At 44.1% G+C, this 18,327-nt stretch overlaps 1 protein-coding gene across 2 annotated transcripts in view; it reads left to right on the forward strand.

Moving 5' to 3' along the window:
• LGMN (legumain) overlaps nt 1–16,117 on the forward strand; it is a 29,161-nt gene extending 13,044 nt beyond the window's left edge. For both annotated transcript variants that reach the window (XM_035107132.2, XM_035107142.2), the window contains 12 exons: nt 594–691; nt 1,192–1,273; nt 2,369–2,454; nt 2,570–2,645; nt 3,829–3,891; nt 5,170–5,236; nt 6,532–6,650; nt 7,663–7,752; nt 9,507–9,707; nt 11,511–11,684; nt 13,734–13,801; nt 15,248–16,117. In XM_035107132.2, coding sequence (XP_034963023.1) covers nt 594–691; nt 1,192–1,273; nt 2,369–2,454; nt 2,570–2,645; nt 3,829–3,891; nt 5,170–5,236; nt 6,532–6,650; nt 7,663–7,752; nt 9,507–9,707; nt 11,511–11,684; nt 13,734–13,801; nt 15,248–15,287 — 1,164 coding nt within the window. In that variant the 3' untranslated portion in view covers nt 15,288–16,117. The remainder of the gene's footprint in view (nt 1–593; nt 692–1,191; nt 1,274–2,368; nt 2,455–2,569; nt 2,646–3,828; nt 3,892–5,169; nt 5,237–6,531; nt 6,651–7,662; nt 7,753–9,506; nt 9,708–11,510; nt 11,685–13,733; nt 13,802–15,247) is intronic.
• The last annotated feature ends 2,210 nt before the right edge of the window (nt 16,118–18,327 follow it).

Genomic DNA, 18,327 nt, shown 5'->3' on the forward strand with positions numbered 1-18,327 from the left:
ACAGGTGACTCCCCACTTACGTGAGTGTTACATTCCTGGGTACTACGTGTATATATGAAATCACGTATAGTGGGGAACACCATCTTAAAAAGCCTGCAAACACCCTCTAAACCACTTGCTGCTTCTTGGGTTTCTCAGCAACCAAGGAAGATGATGATGCCTTGCATTTAGGTGCCATCTCAAAATACTCCTCATTCAAAAATTCATGGGATTGCAGTTGCAAAGGCTTCTGGGATTGCTAGCATTTTCCCTGCTCGTTTATCTCCATTTTTGCAGTTTTCCCACTCTTTTGGGGCCATTTTTGCCCTTTCTGTGCCTTTTGCCATTTAAATTTTTTATTTATTTCCTGGCGCCGTACAAACATGAGTGGTTGCGCGCAAGTTTAATGTGTGACAGGTTGGTTTGGTTTATAAACCTATCGGCGTTGTGATGAAAGAGGGCTTTGGGGTGGATTGTCCCGGGTTTAACTGGAGATCTCTTTGCGTGAAAACAGAGACTTCCACTGAGGCCAGTGACCAGTGCTACAACTTTTCTGTTTCCCATAACACATTTAAAAATCGCCTAGTAAATAAAACTGCCCTTTGTCTTTTCAGGCTGATGCCTGCCACGCTTATCAAATTGTGCACCGGAATGGCATTCCAGATGAACAAATCGTTGTGATGATGTATGACGACATTGCCTTCAATGAGCAGTAAGTATGCAGGGCTGTTGCTGCCTATTGGGAGTGGGGGACCGGTGGCCTGTGGTTCATTTGTTGCTGAACTACAACTCCCGGCGCGCATGGCCTGAAGGCCCAAGAAGTTGGTGGGAGTTGTAGTTTGACAACATCTGCAAGGCTGCAGGTTCTCTACCCCTGCTGTATATGAATCTAGTGTCTCTGTTGCAAGACCTAACAAAAGCATCTCACGGAATGGCAGGCTTCGCTCATTGTTAGAAGGGGGCCAACTGCTACACTTCTCAAGTGTTTAGTCTCCTGTTTTCAAACAATCCTGGATTGTTTGCGTGAAGCACAGTTTGGTGGCAAGGAATGCCTTCCATCAGCTTCAGCTGGTAGACCCAGCTGCCCCCCTGTCTGGACAGGAATAGCCCATTATTACATGTTGTAGAGGTTTTCACTTTTTTAAAACTCGGAAAAGAAATGACTTCACTTTTTGCCACTTTTAACATTTCCTGCCCGCTTCCTCACTTCAGGAATCCAACCAAAGGCATCATCATCAACAGGCCCAATGGTACAGATGTGTACAAAGGAACACCAAGAGACTATGTAAAAGAGGTAGGAACTAGATTTATTCGCTTGGTAACCTAGGAACATTGCTAGCTTTGAATATCAAAAGTTTCCCGAAGAAACAGGATTTTATTGACCCACTTGAAGAGTGGGCCACTAGAGTTCTGACGCTGTTGTCCAGAACCTAGCGACCTTGCCTTAATTTAAATGTAAACCACGCATTTCAAGTGAAGCAAAGCTAGTTAATTGTAAGTACACTGTCGGTCCGCTAGCACAAAATCCACTGCATCCAAACCCCCTCCTGCATGGCAGATCAGAGGCTTGGATTGCAGCCTGAAGTCCTGGCAGTCTTCCAGGCAATTGGTTCTTTGTTCTGCAGCTGATGGGCATAGAGATCAATTCGTAATTCACCATTGGCTTTCCAAGTCTGTTGGGGATACTCACTTATCTCAGCCTCACTTGTATTAAGTTTAGCTATCTATACTACCTTAACTTCCCACTGCCATCAGTTTACTCAGAATGCTTTCGAAACATCCTAGTAGCATGTATAGTAGGTTTAGGGGTAAGATGGACACCTGTGGTAGAGGCAGGATGAACTTGTAAGCTAAGATGTTTGGTTTATTAAAGGGATACTATAGACAGATACTGATATTGGAGTGTTAATGGTGTTTGAAGACAGTTTCTGAAGACCCAGGAGACCCTGTCTCTGACACTAGCCTATAAGAATTTTTTAACTCGCTGAATTTCCTAAAACTCTAGCCCAACCAGTTACTCCCACATCCTAGTGCAGCTACTAGGGATAATCTGCCCTACAAAGCAGCCATCACTCATAGTAATGGGCCAGTACACAGAAACTCTGAGGAAACACTGTCTATATTAAAGGGTGCAGGGTATATGATTCAACCCTGCTTGGGCTCTCCATCTCCCCACATGAACTGAGAGCCAGTCTAAAATTTCAAGGTTCTGTGGATGTGTGTTGCTGGTGAGCATTTTTTTTTAATATGCAGGGTTCCCCAGAGCGCTCTTTGAAAGCCATGGTTCTGCTGGGTAGGAGCCAACACGCAGAAGTCGACTTTTTATTTTATTTTAAAAGGAATGTTGCTGTTGCTGCATTTCAGCTTCGAATCTCTTTCCAACCTGTAGGATGTTACACCAGCAAACTTCCTTGCTGTGCTCAGAGGTGATGCTGAAGCAGTGAAGAATAAAGGATCGGGGAAAGTACTACGAAGGTAATTGGAAAGACGCGAGAATGGAATGCCGTTGTTTCTTCATCAGTATAGTTTTAACACCAAGTTGGAATTTAGGTAAAAGATTGGAAATTAACAAGACTTTCTCTCTCTGCAGTGGCCCTCGGGATCACGTATTTGTATATTTCACCGATCATGGCGCCCCGGGACTTCTGGCTTTTCCATCTGATGATGTACGTAATATTTTTTTTCCCTGTCTTACGTAGCACTGATTTAGTTTGCAAGCCTAGAAACAATTGGTTTCTCAAGCTGCAATTTGGCTGCATTGACACATGATGTTAAACCATGGTTTGTTTTTAACCGCAGCTTATTGAAGGTTTATTTTCAGTTGATTTGGTGGTCTAAACCATTGAGACTCTTGGGCTTGCTGATTGGAAGGTCGGCAGTTTGAATCCGTGCGAAGGGGTGAGCTCCCGTTGCTCTGTCTCAGCTTCTGCCAACTTAGCAGTTAAAAAGCACACCAGTGCAAGTAGATAAATAGGTACCACTGCGGTGGGAAGGTAAACGGTGTTTCTGTGCACTCTGGCTTCCATCACGGTGTTCTGTTGCACCAGAAGCAGTTTAGTCATGCTGGCCACATGACCCGGAAAGCTGTCTGTGGACAAACGCCAGCTGCCTTGACCCGAGATGATAGTCGCCTTTGATAATAATAATAATAGTAATAATTTATTATTTATACCCCGCCCATCTGGTGGGGTTTCCCCAGCCACTCTGGACAGCTTCCAACCGAATATTAAAAGCAATACAGCATCAAACATTAAAAACTTCCCTAAACAGGGCTGCCTTCAGTTGTCTTTTAAAAGTAAAATAGTTGCTTATTGCCTTGCCATTAACTGTCCAGGGGTCCTTTACCTTTACCTTTACTACTTCAATATTGCCTGCAAGTGTGAAATGTTTATGGATCTGCTTTTTCAAGACTAAAGTATACGTATATAGATGATCTCATCCACAAGGGTTGAAAACACGAGTAACTTTTTTCTTTTTACAGTGGTCAACAATGAAGTACATACTGTATCTTAGACTTCTCTCTCTCTCATTGAAGGCTAAAAAAGTAGTTGTTTTGGGACTTTGGGCAATATATAACAGCCATGAAAGGTAGCTTAGTCCATGAGAATGCATTGACAGGACACCCAGTGAGTATTTCCAGTAGAGCAGGGGTTGTATTCTTGGCCTTCCCTGCCTCCATCGGTTAATATGGGAATTGTGACAATGCAAGCTCACCTTGCAGGGTTATTGTAAAGATTGCGGATAACTTACTGGGAGTGCTTCAGATGCCTGATTGTATGCTTGATGTGTTTCTTATTACTTTACTGGACAGCAGTGGGATATGATCAGGTACTTCCTTGTTTTTTACAGCTCCATGTAGAAGAATTGAACAAGACCATTTCATATATGTACCATCACAAAAAATACCAGAAGGTAAAATGACTATTTTCCACCTTTATTATAATTGCATAGGACTCAGCTTTGTGAACTTTTCCGCTCTAAATGCTAATTGTTACTGGAAAGGATGTTGTAGTAGAGTCCTAAACTCAATAACAGATGGTGTGGAAAGATGGTGTGATTAAGCTTTCCCTCTCCCCCTTTTTTATATTTAAAAAAACCCTATTGGACTTTATCACCACCTTTTTCTTGCCTATTGAGAGAATCTTGCCTTGGCATGCCTGGAGTAATACAGTTCTGAAACTGGAATGGGAAGTGTTCTGTTTCTCCCAGTTCAAATTTTCTGAGCTTACAGAGCTGGAAAGAGAAGTATCAGTCAACATGGGTTAAGTTTGCATATTCTCAAAAACACCTTAAGGTGGGAAAACGCCCTTAAGGGAATAACCTATGTGAACCAGGAAGTGGCCTCTCCAGAAAAGGAAATTGTTCTTTCTACAGGCTTTGATTTCCATGTATCTTTCCCTCTTCCCTTCCTTCATTCCATTCCTCCTCCCACCCAGCTGGTTTCTATGCATTCTGCTCTGGAGGGTAATGTGAAAATAAACATTTGTTTTTTTAAGGCAGTGTTATATTATTTCTGCTTGATTAACTGGAAGTAAGTTCTGTTGAACTTGGTAGGTGCGTCTTCTGAGTGAATATGAAACATGTATAAGGTCCAACAAATTCTGATAAATGTGGAGTTGAAGTAAGGTGGCGCCTTTTTTATACCTATTATGAGCACAGCTATTCAAAAAGGCAAGAAAGGATGCTCAAGAAACCCAGGGTTGAACTTAGGGACAATTCAGTGAAAGTTGGTTTCTGCAAGTCTTATAGGTAGGGCCAGTTTGCATGTGATGCTAATTTCTGAATAGCGTTATGTGGATAAGGTTAGTGAGTGCTTGCTAGAAGATTGGAAGCTTCTGAGTTAGATTAACTACTGCTTAGTGTTGCGTTCAACTAACTATGGTTAGCTGTTGAAACAAGTTGTATTTGATGAAGCTGGCTGGTTTCAGATTGTAATTGAGATTTAATTACCTTGGTATGGTTTGCACATCACAGTAAGCCGGTTCCCCCCCCCCTCTAGTCTAGAGGCATGGTGGGCAGTAATAATCTATAGATCAAACATTAAAGAGTATCTTCGCTATATGGTGGAGATGGGGCATGGGTCAATGAGCTTATGGGCAAGGGAAAGGATACTTGGGAGAAAAAGCAGGTACCAGATCTTTACCCAAACATCTAGAAGTGTGTCTCACTATTTCTTAACATAAATTGCAGATGGTGTTTTACATTGAAGCATGTGAATCTGGATCAATGATGAAAAATCTACCTCATAATATCAATGGTAAGTGAACAGTCAGCGTTCTGGTCTGAGACCAATCATCGGATTGTACTCAAAAAGTCTCCATTGGGAGGTATTGAAAACGTGAAAGCATTATGGGTTAAATATGGTTTTTAAGTCTTATCTACACCAAGGGTGGGAAATTGGATCTGGCCGGTAGGATCTCCTCCCACCCTCTTGTTTGCCAAATTCAGCATGAGGCTAGAACCGCCTAGCTGTCAGTTGTCTGACATCACGGTCATGTCAGGTGACCCCTTTTTTGCCTGCAGGGTTTGAAATCAAGACTGTAGAATTAACTGAACAGCCTGCAAAGCACCTTTCAAGGTGCTCTGCTGATCCTTTAGTCTTGCAGTTGTGAGGTCTTCTGGAGTGCTTTGCAAGGGGCTTCACGAGATCAGCTGACAGTCTGCGGATCACAGGGCTTTGCAGTTGATTGCCGGTGCCTGGAAAGCCTTTCAACGGAGTCAGGTCCTTGCCTGCCCCACACCTGACTTCCTATGCATGACATTGGGTGTAGCACAGGTTAGGCTTGGCTTGACTGCAATGGCTCTGCCATCTGGGGGAGCTTTGAGGGGTCTGGGGGGTTCACTGAACTGATCTTCACCAGCCTTGGGTGCTCAGATGAGACTCCAATGGGGATTATGGAGGTTGTAGACGAATAACATGGGGGCCCTGAGGGTGGGAGTTTAAATATTGAGAGCTTTTACTTTTCTGCTGCCCAGTCGCTGCTTTGCTCGCCAACCCTTCCAGCTGGCACATAATTGGCACCCGTTTGAAGGGTTGCATAATTCCCTGTGTGGAGCTATATGTGTGAAAGCTTTCCCATTCATTCTTCGTCACTTTTAGGGGAAGGCTTTTGAATGTGCTCTGAGCACATTCAAATTAAGTACTTACCGTGTATCAACGTGTGTGACTGGAAACAAGTATAGTATAGATAAGTCTAAGTTAGGTTGTGAAGGATTAGGGATAGGGGTGGGGGTAGGACTCAGGGTGGGGGTGGGGGATTTTTTGTATTTGATAATGTGCTGAATTGTTTTGTTTTGTTTTTGTTTCGTTTTGTTTTCTCATTGTTGTATTTGTTTAAGTTATTAATAAAAACTTTTTATTAAAAATTAAAAAAAAAAAAAAAGAATGTGCTCTGAGCTCTGGATTGGGGCAAATGGGTCTAAAATCGGCTTAAAGCCAAAGTTCTTAATTTCAGCTGGGTTTAGATCGGGCCACTGGGACAAGCTCATAAGGCAGCCGTGTGCCAGCCATTGGGAAGCAAGTAAATAGTGCCCCTTTCATTTGCCCTGCAGTTTATGCCACGACTGCTGCTAATCCTAGCGAATCGTCTTATGCGTGTTATTTCGATGACAAGAGGCAAACCTACCTTGGTGACTGGTACAGTGTCAATTGGATGGAAGATTCTGATGTGGTGAGTCCCCAAGATCCAGTAACTTGCCAATGTATTCTTGGGAGTGTTTTCTCTAAGCTGACCTGATACATGTATAGTACAGGCTTTCCATTGTGCACCCCAGTATTACCAGGTGTGCTGGGGAAAGGGCTAAGATGGCCTAAGATGACTATTTATGGAGGATTGATGCAGGGGACAGCAGTCCAGCAAATACTAGTTTCAACATGCATTGCCATTGTGGGCAGTAGCAAGAAGACCTGTTGTGTTTCTAGCTAACTGCAGGGCAGATATAGGCTGCAAATGTCTGAAAAGAGCACAGATAACTTGTATTTATTAAAGCTATTACTATTATGAGAACTATTTCCACAAACCAAACAGATAAAAACATTGGCGGGATTATTATAATAACCTGCATTTTCATAAGAGTATATATTTAAAGAAGAGGAATAAATGAACAAATTAAGTTAATTTGGATATGTAGAAAATGTTAAAAATAAATTTAAGGAACCGCAGAAAGTGGGGGAAGGAAGTCAAGTTTTGAAATGTAAAAATGATTGTAAAATCAGTGATATGTATAAATTTGAAAATGTATAATTTTTTTAAAAAGAACAATTTCCATAAACCTGTCATAAAAGCATCACAAACTGTTGTACAAAAATATAATCAAATGACATTCAAACTTGCAGACTGAATAAATCTATAGTACTATTTGTTTCATATTTCTCGATGCCCAGTCATTCATTGCAGACTTCCTAACTGACTAAGAATAAATGAATCACAATGGGAGTTTTGCCCAAGAACTAACGATTCACGATGGAAGTTCTGTTGAAGTACCGTTTCAAGTTTTTTGATTGCGCAATCACATTAGGAACTTGGTCAGCAATTGCTTCGTTGTCGTCTTTTCTTTTTAGCTCTCTTCTTTCCCAAAAGGGAAGTAAAACCTTTTCAATTGCGTTGGTATGTAGATAGCTGAATCATGTGCAACTTTTCTTTCTTTTTCTCTCTATGCCTTTTTTTTTTTTTTGGTCTGCAGGAGGATTTGAAAAAAGAAACTCTGCACAAGCAGTTTCTGTTGGTAAAGAACCATACAAACACCAGCCATGTGATGCAGTATGGAAACTTGGTGAGTGTTTGGTCTCAAATGGGCAATTGTGGACAGCATGTTTTGTACCAATGTTTACTTTGTATTTCTTACCCTTGTGTGGTTTTTTTGTCTGTGATACCACAACAACCCCTCTGAGGTAGGTTAGGCTGAGAGATGGCAACCAGCCTAAGGTGAGCTTCATTGCCAAGTAGGTCTCCCAGCTTCCAGTCAAGCACTCTAACAATACGCCAAATCATAGCTATTTTGAACTGGACCTTTCAGTCTGCATCCTAAATCTAATCTTGAAAGTGGAAAAAGCGGAAACAAATGGGGGAACAGAACCTTTATTTCTTACTTTCCTTACACTACTCCCAAGAGCTGGGGGGGGGGTTGCGTACATGGTTTCTTCCTTCCCTCCATTCCTCCCCCCCTTTAACACAACAGCCTCGTGAAGTAGGTAAAGTGATTGCCCATGGTCTCCTGGTATACTTCACAACTGAGCAAGGATTTAAACCTAGGATTTCCTAATCCATCACTCTGGACTATTCCAGCCTTCAGCAACCCTACATTAGAGGGCTTGTGTTGTACAATTTGTTCCTTACGCTTGTCCTCTGCTCTCAAGGAGCTCAGTAGTTTGCTAAAGGCCCCAGGCGCAATTCTTACTCGGGAAGCTTAAAGGCCCAACCCTGCCCTGCTTCAGCAGTCAATCTGTCTCTTAATGTTGCAAGACCAACCATCCAGGGCATGGCTGCTTCCTCTTTCCCCCTTGTCCCTCCAGTTTTTGCAACATGCTCTCCTTCCAGAGCTGAGACGACTCCTGGTTTCCCCAGCCCTCCTTGTTTTCCGCCATTTTCAAATTGCAGAAGGGGTCGTATATCCCTGTGGCAAAGCACATATATCTCCCTGGGTACACATGCCCTGTGACCCCGGAGAGCTGCTGCCAGTCAGAGTAGGTAGACAATACTGGGCTAGATGAGCAAGTAATTTAACCTGGTATATGGTAGCTTCTCAGGGTTGCATCCAACGTAAGCCCCAAAGAATCCTGGGAAATGTAGTTTAAGGCTCCTGGAAGTTGGTAGGAAACCTTCATTCCTCTCACAGAGCTACAGTTTAACAGTCAAATCCCTCTTTCCAGAGAACTCTTGGGAATTGTAGCGTTGAGAGGCAAATAGGTCTACTCTTGTGAATTATTGCTATTTGTTAGTTATATACCACCTTTATCTTCCAAGGATCTCAAGATGGTGCACATGGTTTTCCTCCTCACAACAATCCTGTGAGCTAGGTTAGGCTAAGAGACAGTAACTGGCCCGAGGTCACCCAGTGAGCTTCATGAGAGAATACGGATTCGAACCTGGGTCTCCCAGATCCTAGTCCAACACTCTTAACCATTACGCCACTCTGGCTATCAGTGTATCACCAAGTATGGGTCCTTTGGATACAGTTTGTACATTCAAGCCTCTGTAAATCACTTGCTTATAAAATTACAGGTGCTCTTGAAGCAGTTTAATTCCTCCATGGCTTCCCCGTTCGAAGTGTTTTATTGGGTGCGTTAACGGTGCCTAGAGACAGATGTGAGAGGACCTAGCTCAGATCCTTGCTTTCAATCTGCCAGGTAGCCTTAGGAAACTTGCCCATCTTGTCTCAGGGACTGCTGGAAGAACAAACCAATCGACAGAGAGGACCAGTCCCCTTCAGATTTTCAAGCAATTGCAAGCTTTTGAAAGCTTCCCAAAAATGCTTCCGTCCCATTAAAGTGGAGGGTGTCTTCTTCTTCTCCCCACCCCCACTTGCAGTCCATCGCTCACATGAAAGTGGCGCAGTTCCAGGGCACAAGAAGCTCCTCCAGCGCCCCCATTTCGTTGCCCCCCGTGAGTCGCTATGACCTCACTCCCAGCCCCGACGTCCCCCTTGCGATCATGAAGCGCAAACTGATGGCCACAAATGACGCGGTGGAGGCCAAGGCGATTCTAGAAGAGATGAAGAGGCACCTGGAGGTAAGAGCCAAGAGGGGCGCAATATTAACGACAGTGTGGCAGGGTCGCAAGTAGGCGCTCACTGCACTCATGTGAATGCCGCTAATTTGCGTTGTGTTTCATTTGATGGAACAATGTTCTGAATCACCGGCCCAAAGGAGGGGGAGGGCTCTGTGCAGTGGTTGGTGCAGGGATACAAAAAAAAAAGGATGTTGAAAACATCTGAGCGATCCGTTCTAGTGCTTTATGAAAGGAAGGTGTAGACTTGCAGCAAATCAGCCTGCCAGGTCTCGCAGCCTTTGCAGACATGGGATGGACACCGCAACAAGGAGATGGCTTCTCCATGCCCAAGCAAACATTCATGTATTCTTTATACACAAAACAGCATACGTCACTTGGGCCAGGGCTTCCCATCACTCCACCTGGCCAGGTAAGGCCATAGGTGGCAAATACCCAAATTGTACAGATATTTTCCTTTTCTGGGCTCAGAGACCAGCACCCCAAGCACGCAGATAACATCAAAGCAAGCTGATTGGCCTATATCAAAGAAAGTGCATATAAACTTATACAAGTTGATTGTTACAACTACTGCCAATTAAATGTGGAGTTATCTTGACTACTAAGTTGGCATTTGCAGAGCTTCTGAAATACTTCACCTTTAGGTAAAGGTAAAGGGACCCCTGACCATTAGGTCCAGTCGTGACCGACTCTGGGGTTGCGGCGCTCATTTCGCATTATTGGCCGAGGGAGCCGGCGTATAGCTTCCAGGTCATGTGGCCAGCATGACAAAGCCGCTTCTGGCAAACCAGAGCAGCACATGGAAACGCCGTTTACCTTCCCGCTGTAGCGGTTCCTATTTATCTACTTGCATTTTTACGTGCTTTCGAACTGCTAGGTTGGCAGGAGCTGGGACCAATCAACGGGAGCTCACCCCGTCACAGGGATTCGAACCGCCGACCTTCTGATCAGCAAGCCCTAGGCTCAGTGGTTTAACCACAGCGCCACCTGGGTCCCTCATACTTCACCTTTAGTTCTACACAAACAAGCAGGATATGCCCCTGGGCACTATACTCAGCACTGATCTGCTTGAGTGCTCCTGCTTTGCACATGCAAGGGTTAAAAAAAGCGCTGCTTCCTTAAAATACCTCTTCTGCAAATTTTGGGGGTGAACTTTTGAGCGAGGACGATTTCAAGCATTGCCTACTGGCAGCAGTTTTTGAGAGTCAGCATGCTGCGGTACAAAATACTTGGCTGTGTTGTCCATGGTATTGTCTCGTGATCTCAAAAACTAGCTTGGAGGTGTTCTGTTTTCAAACTGAAACTTCCCGACCTTCCTTTTTCAGTATGTTCTGCATGCACAGTCCTCAGAAAAGGTGCTTTCACAGCAGACTGTGGGAACCATCTGTTCCAGCGTAAACAGAAGGAAGAGACGTGTCGTCGTCGTCCCATTCCCCCCCCCCACATGAGTGGTGGGGATGTGCTGTGATTTCCCCCAGAGGTCACCTGAGCACAGCAAGATGCAAAATGCAAATGCACTCTACACGCAGCCTAGGATGCTTTTGGTTCTTGTAATAATAATGTCACAGCCAAGACTTCTGTGATAACTTCCAGCTCTGAGTTATGTGGCCAGAAATGAGATGTTCAAAAGGCAAACGGACATGGTGGTTGTGGCTAGCAGACTTATTTGGTTTAACCCTTCCCTTCCCCTCCCCCCAAAAGCTGTGTAAGAACAGGAGGCTTCTGTTAGAGCCACAGTTGCCTAGAGGGCACTAAGGAGCTGTGTTCTAGATAACAAAAGAGTTCCTCTTGTCTCTTCCTCCGCAGGCTAAAGAGCAAATCCAGAATACCATGCGCAAGATTATATCCTTCATAACGCTTTCCAGTGAACACACAGAACAACTCCTGTCGGAGAGGATGAGCCTCGAGAATTACGACTGTTACGAGGCCTCAGTGCGTCACTTCAAGAGCCACTGCTTCAACTGGCATGCCTCCCCTGTGGTAAGTCTCTTCAGACTTGGGCCGAGGCTCAGGCACTGCAACCACGAGGAAGGTGCACGTATCGGTCCTTCCCAAAATACAGTGGTACTTCGGTTTATGAACACAATTGGTTCCAGAAGTCTGTTCATAAACTGAAGCGTTCATAAACTGAAGCGAACTTTCCCATTGAAAGTAATGGAAAGTGGATTAATCTGTTCCAGACGGTCTGCGGGGTACTTAAACTGAAGCGTTCATAAACTGAAGCAAACTTTCCCATTGAAAATAATGGAAAGTGGATTAATCCGTTCCAGATGGGTCCGCGGAGTACTTAAACTGAAGCGTTCATAAACTGAAGCATGGGTGTAATTGGTTCCGGAAGTCTGTTCATAAACTGAAGCGTTCATAAACTGAAGCGAACTTTCCCATTGAAAGTAATGGAAAGTGGATTATCTGTTCCAGACGGTCCGCGGAGTACTTAAACTGAAGCATTCATAAACTGAAGCGAACTTTCCCATTGAAAGTAATGGAAAGTGGATTAATCTGTTCCAGACGGTCTGCGGGGTACTTAAACTGAAGCGTTCATAAACTGAAGCAAACTTTCCCATTGAAAATAATGGAAAGTGGATTAATCCGTTCCAGATGGGTCCGCGGAGTACTTAAACTGAAGCGTTCATAAACTGAAGCGAACTTTCCCATTGAAAGTAATGGAAAATGAATTAATCCGTTCCAGATGGGTCCGCGGTGTTCATAAACCGAAAATTCATAAACCGAGGTGTTCATAAACTGAGGTTCCACTGTACTCAGAACACTCTGCCACGGAATTCTACTCAATATTGATCCAGAGTAGATTCCAATGTATAGTTAGCAGAGTAAAAAAACTTAAACACATTGCAGGATTCCCCGAAAAATAGATCAGAGGCAATTATATTTCATCCAGCAGAGCTTTACTGCTACTGAAGGCAAAAGAGCATAATGGTCACAAATCCAATACATTCAGGATTGGCACTGTCCATAAGAAATCCAGTTGCAGCAGACTTAACTGAAACTTACAATAAGATTAAACCTCAACACTATATACAGAACACAAAACCAGAATGAAGAGAGAGAGAGAGAGAGCATGACCTTGACAGAAAGATAAGAGAACCAGTTTAAGCCAACTGTACTCAGCTTCTCTGAAGGTATAACCCAAACATCATGAAACTTCTGCTTGTTTCACACAGAAGCTTTCAGAATCCTCTTGAATTAATTAGAATAGGAAATATCTCTACACATCAGATAAATGTTTTCTGTACTAAGAAATGCAAACTGACACTCTTGGCCTAATCTATCCCTGGTCACCACCTCTGTCTGCACTGGAAAGGGAAGCAGCAGTTTAAAAAAATGTTTGTACAGGCAACTCCCCACTTGTGCACACATGCGTGGCCTTGGGAACCTGGAAGTGGGGAGCAGCTTGGAGAGCCCTCCTGGCTCGGAGGAGACCCTCCCCAAAGCCTGAAAAGAGGACGTCCTCTTTGGGCTCTGGGGAGGGTCTCTTTGTGAGCCACAAGGGCTCCCCACTTAGAGGGGGACGGAGGAACATAACCACTGTGTAAGTGGGGAGTCACCTGTACCATATTTTGGTTGGCACAAGGTATGCATATTTTCCATTTTGCTCAAGTATAGCGACAACTAAGTGCAAGGTGATGAGTAGACCGGGCTAACTGCTGCATCTCTCTGGGAGGAGCTTGCATCAAGATACCTAGGTTGTCTTGAGGGGGATATTTTATATCTGATCAGTTGCTTTGCTTCTCTGAGTGAGCCGTCGGTGAGTGATTAGTTCATGCCTCTGGCAAGAGTGGTCTGACCTCCCCTGACAGCAAACTGGGTGGGAATGAAGGGGGGGGGAGAAGTCATGCCCCTACCCATCTCTTGTTCTGGTTTCACCCCCACAGACTTCGGCTTCGCCCATAGTTGTTACTCCTCTCTCCCCACTGAAAATGACTACAGCCCTCAGATGAATGGCTGCCTACCTTAGGATTATGCGTTGAGTGGAGAAAAGGTGTAATTCTCCTGCTTGTTTCTGTTTTTCAGTATGAATATGCTCTGAGACAACTGTATGCTTTGGTCAACGTCTGTGAAACAGGATATCCCATTGACAGGTAAAATCTGTGTACTTATGATCTAGAGTTGTGGTGTGCATTTTCTAGGAGAACGTCAATTGTATATTTGGGCTAGTTCTTACTACCTTCTACCCTGTTTCTCATATTTTAAGACATACCCATAAAATAAGCCATAGCAGGATTTTTAAGCATTCAAGGAATATAAGCCATACCCCGAAAATAAGACATAGTGATAGGCGCAGCAGCAATGCCAGCCGTGGCAGGAGGAGGAGGAAAAAAATAAATCCCTTGAAAATAAGCCATAGTGGGTTTTTTTGAGGAAAAAATAAATATAAGACATGTCTTATAATATGAGAAACACGGTATAAGTAATCTGAAGATAGATATTCCTGTCTGTCTATCTCTCTCTCTATCTATCTATATATCTATATCTATCTTACCTATCTATCGACACAAAGAGGGAATGAGAGCTGTTATATGAAATGTGCTTTTAGCATTTACGTGCCAGTAAACCATAGATAGATGTGTGTGTCTTTGTTTAATCTTACTGTACTATATTTGCACCTGCCCATTGTTGTGCTAGTGATGGAGTGTGCATCTGCAGCCAACTTTAAGCAAAGTGAGAGAATCGTAGAATTGTAGAGTTGGAAGAGGATCATCTCGTCCAACCACCTGCAGTGCAGGAATATGCAGCTGTCCCATGCAGGGATCAAACCTGCAACCTTGGCCTTATCAGCACCCTGCTCTAACCAACTGAGCTATCCTGCTGCCCAAGCCAAAGGGAAGAGCAAGGGGCCATTGCTGCTGCTTCCACCGCTGGCACCCAGGGGTGGGGGAACAGAACAAAGGCGAGAAATGTCCAAGCCATCCAGAGTGGCTGGGGAAACCAAGGCCAGATGGGCGCGATATAAGTAATAAATTGTAATATTATTATTATAAGCGGGCCAGTGAGGCAAGCAGCCTCTACCAAAGGGCAAGGAGGAAGAGGAATGAAAGGGAGAAATGTTCACACTGCCGCTGCCACCCAGAGAAGAGAGCCCATGCTTCAAAACTGCAGCTCTCTTGGCAGTAGGACAAGGGGGGGAGTCTTTCTGCTCTTTCTCCTCCCACCCCCTGGCAGCACTCAGAAGAAGTGTGAGCAGACAGGCAGAGCAAGCGACTCAGGCAGGTGGGTGGCAAAAGGGAAAGCAGCAGAACCTCCTCTCACCAGCTGCCACTGTGAAGTGTTAGGAGCTGTGGCAGGTAGGCAGGGCTGGCAGGCAATGCAAGCAGGGGACACAGCCCATAGTACAGTGTTCCCAAACTTGGGTCTCCAGTGTTTTGGACTACCATTCCCATCATCCCTGGTCCTGCTAGCTAGGGATCATGGGAGTTGCAGTCCAGCAACAGCTGGAGACCCTAGTGTACGATACCCTGCCCTAGTACGCAAAACAAATCTGTGCCGTGAGAAAACCCTTGTTTTTACACTCGTCGTTTCTCTTGCAGAATACTATCGGCCATCGATCGAGCCTGCAATGAATTTTAACCGAAAAGCAATTCAGTCAAGAAATTCAGCAACGAGCTGTTAATAATGTGGTAGTTGTCAAACCCAGGAACTAATATAAAGCAAAGACAGTTAAGTGCATCCTCTGTCAATGAAAAGAAAAAAGCCATGGAGGGATAGCCACCAGGTTCTGCACTTTAAAGCCTTTGGGAGGGTGAGACAGGATCCCTTCCAAGGACGTGTCTCACTCCAGAAGCTGCTCCTGAAGTCTTCTGGAACGGACAACTTCATCAGCACCTTCAGAATTGCATTATTGAATTCCACTCTGAGACTGTTTTGGCAATTACAACAAAGGGATTGTTTTGAATTGTACTGGTTTTCTTTTCTTTCTTTCTTTCTTTTAATCGTTCGCTCAGGTTTTGGCGGCCTCCTTTTTTTAGAATTAACTAAGGAATTCCACACAGAAAAATGGCCTGTGTTGGATATGGTATTTCTGTTTGTTTTTATAATTGGAAATTAATGCTTTAAGGACCCAATGGATCAGCTGTTGACTGCAAGCTTCTATATTGCACATCTCAAGAAGAATAAAAGGCCAACTGTAAATTGGGGTTGTGGCCGCGGGAGGGGGGGGGCAGTTAATTGCATAATGCCGGTGTGACGAATTAACAATTTGATTAAAAGCGCTTGGGTTTTGTTTAAAGATAAAACCATGGTCACAAAAGCCCCCCACACTGAAGGAGACGGATGAATGTTCTGTTTTCTGATTCTTATGTAATTTTATGTTTACACAACTTGGTGGGAGATTGTGCAGTTGTTGACCTGTGAAGGATAATAAAACATGTTGAGCTGCTTATAGCCTCACTCTAAACTCACGTTTGTCTCCAGTCTTTTAATTGGGTGGTTTGTTAAGCAGCAACTTGCACCTCAGGTGTGCTTGTGGTTTAACTTGAGCCTCTTTGATGCTTCCCCAGTGGAACTACATTATTGCCATTTGCTGATGCACTCTAGTACTATAATGCAGCGAAAGTAGGATTTATTTTCTTCTTTTTTTGCCAAGCACCTGGAACATTGGTGATATAAGTTAGAGGGAAAGAGGCACGGGGGAAGCTCTTTCAAATAACCACATTGGATCCCGTTGTAAAAGCCTACAGACAGCAGATGTGCCCTTTGCATTCACCCCTGGACAGCAGGGTTGCATGGCAGTGGTGGCTATGGCCAAAAGTTGGGTGGCTTTATTCCCACACTTGCATACAGCCCATTCTTCAGCTGGTTGGTGCAGGTGAGCTGAGGAGGTGTTTTTCCCATCCCTTGGTCAATCGGATGATCAAGAAGAGAACATCTTGCATTTTTTAAACAAGGGGCTCAGCTCTGCTCACTCCAGCATGGCACCAACTTAATTTCATCTTGCCGCTCCCAAAATCGGTGAGGTCTTGAGGGGGAATGTGGTGAAAAGGCCCAATCGAGTCCCCAAACTGGGAGTTCCCAACCACTGAAAGTAGCTATCCCCCCCCCCCTTGCTGCCTTTTCCTAGCTCACCGTTCCTTTGTGTATTTCTAAAAGACCAACTCTCAATAATGCGGCCTTTTGCAAGTGCTTATGGAACTGCTTGTAGCTCCGATGTTCTGTGCTAGGAAGCTGCAGGTAAAATGTTGCTGTTGCCTTCTGAAAACATTCTGAGTACTGAGGTATTGATCCATTCATTATTCGCTGAGACCTAGACTGTTGCACACGCTCCCATGTACTCTGCATCCTGTTTCAGAAAGTGGTGTATATCCAATATTATGCACAATCCATATATTTACCTAGGAAATACTTCGTTTTGATGCATTCCCCTGCCCCAAGCCAGCTTTTGATTTGAATTGAGAAAAAGAATGACTTAGCTGTGTTTTAACCTCTTGTACACACACGGCCCAAATGCTGAACACCAGCCGGATGCAAATTAATCGTATTGTGGCAGGAGCTGTAGTTCAGTGGTAGAGCACCTTGCCTTGCAGCCAGAAGGTCCCAGGTTGATCTGGCATAAGCTCGTGCCTGGAGAGCTTCTGCCTGCCAGTGCCTGCAATACATGGTCTGCTAAGACCTGAGGCAGGTTTCTATGTTCCTAATGCCAGGCCTTAAGAAATGGCAGTAGTGATATGTTTACTATTGAGATATTGGTGTATGGGTGTCTCAGTAGTATATTTCCCCAGAATATTCTCTGGAGCGACTAGGACATTTCTTCTTGGACAACAAGTCTCTTGTAATCTTGCAGCTTCTGCCAGTTGTAATCCTGGCACAGAGTAGTAGACCTTTTGTGTGTGTGTGTGTGTGTGTGGGAGAGAGAGAGATCTGTCCTTTAAACCAACAGCACAGATCTATTCTTTATAGCAGGCATAGGCAAACTGCGGCCCTCCAGATTTTTGGGACTACAATTCCCATCATTCCTAGCTAACAGGACCAGTGGTCAAGGATTATGGGAATTGTAGTCCCAAACATCTGAAGGGCCAGAGTTTGCCTATGTCTGCTTTATAGGAATGTTTCCAGACCCTTTCTATTTTGTGGGTGGGATTTCAAAGAATCATAGAAGAACTGTAGAGTTGGAAGGGACTTGGTGGGGGGGGGGTCACCTATCCAACCCTCTGCAATGCAGGATTATTGACTGGCTGGCAAGTTCAAGGTTGCACAGTGAAAGTGGGTTTGATGCTCTTGCACAACTAATCCGCTTCACTGAAAAGTCATTTTTATTTTGTAATCAGTAAAGGGATTGATGCAAGGTCTTATAACTTCTCCATAAACAAAGAACAATGCACGCTCATTAAGTAGCAGGTGTCAAATAATCCCCACTCTCAAATCTCTGCAAGCAAATCAGGATGAATGATAAGTAAACAAGTTGTCTGGAAGCAGCTCAATAACCTTAGCTAAGCATTATGGAAATGGAACAGTATCACCTAGTGGTTGGTCATGTTGCATATTATCATATGTTACATATCTCATACTTCAGCAGTCAGATTAATATTGGAAGGACCCCCTGAGGATTGAAAGCTTGAGGAATTTATATTACATCAAACCTAATCCTATGTCTTCCTAGAAGTAAATCCCACTG

This window comes from Zootoca vivipara, chromosome 1 (genome assembly GCF_963506605.1).
Source record: "Zootoca vivipara chromosome 1, rZooViv1.1, whole genome shotgun sequence".
NCBI classification, from domain to species: Eukaryota; Metazoa; Chordata; class Lepidosauria; order Squamata; family Lacertidae; genus Zootoca; species Zootoca vivipara.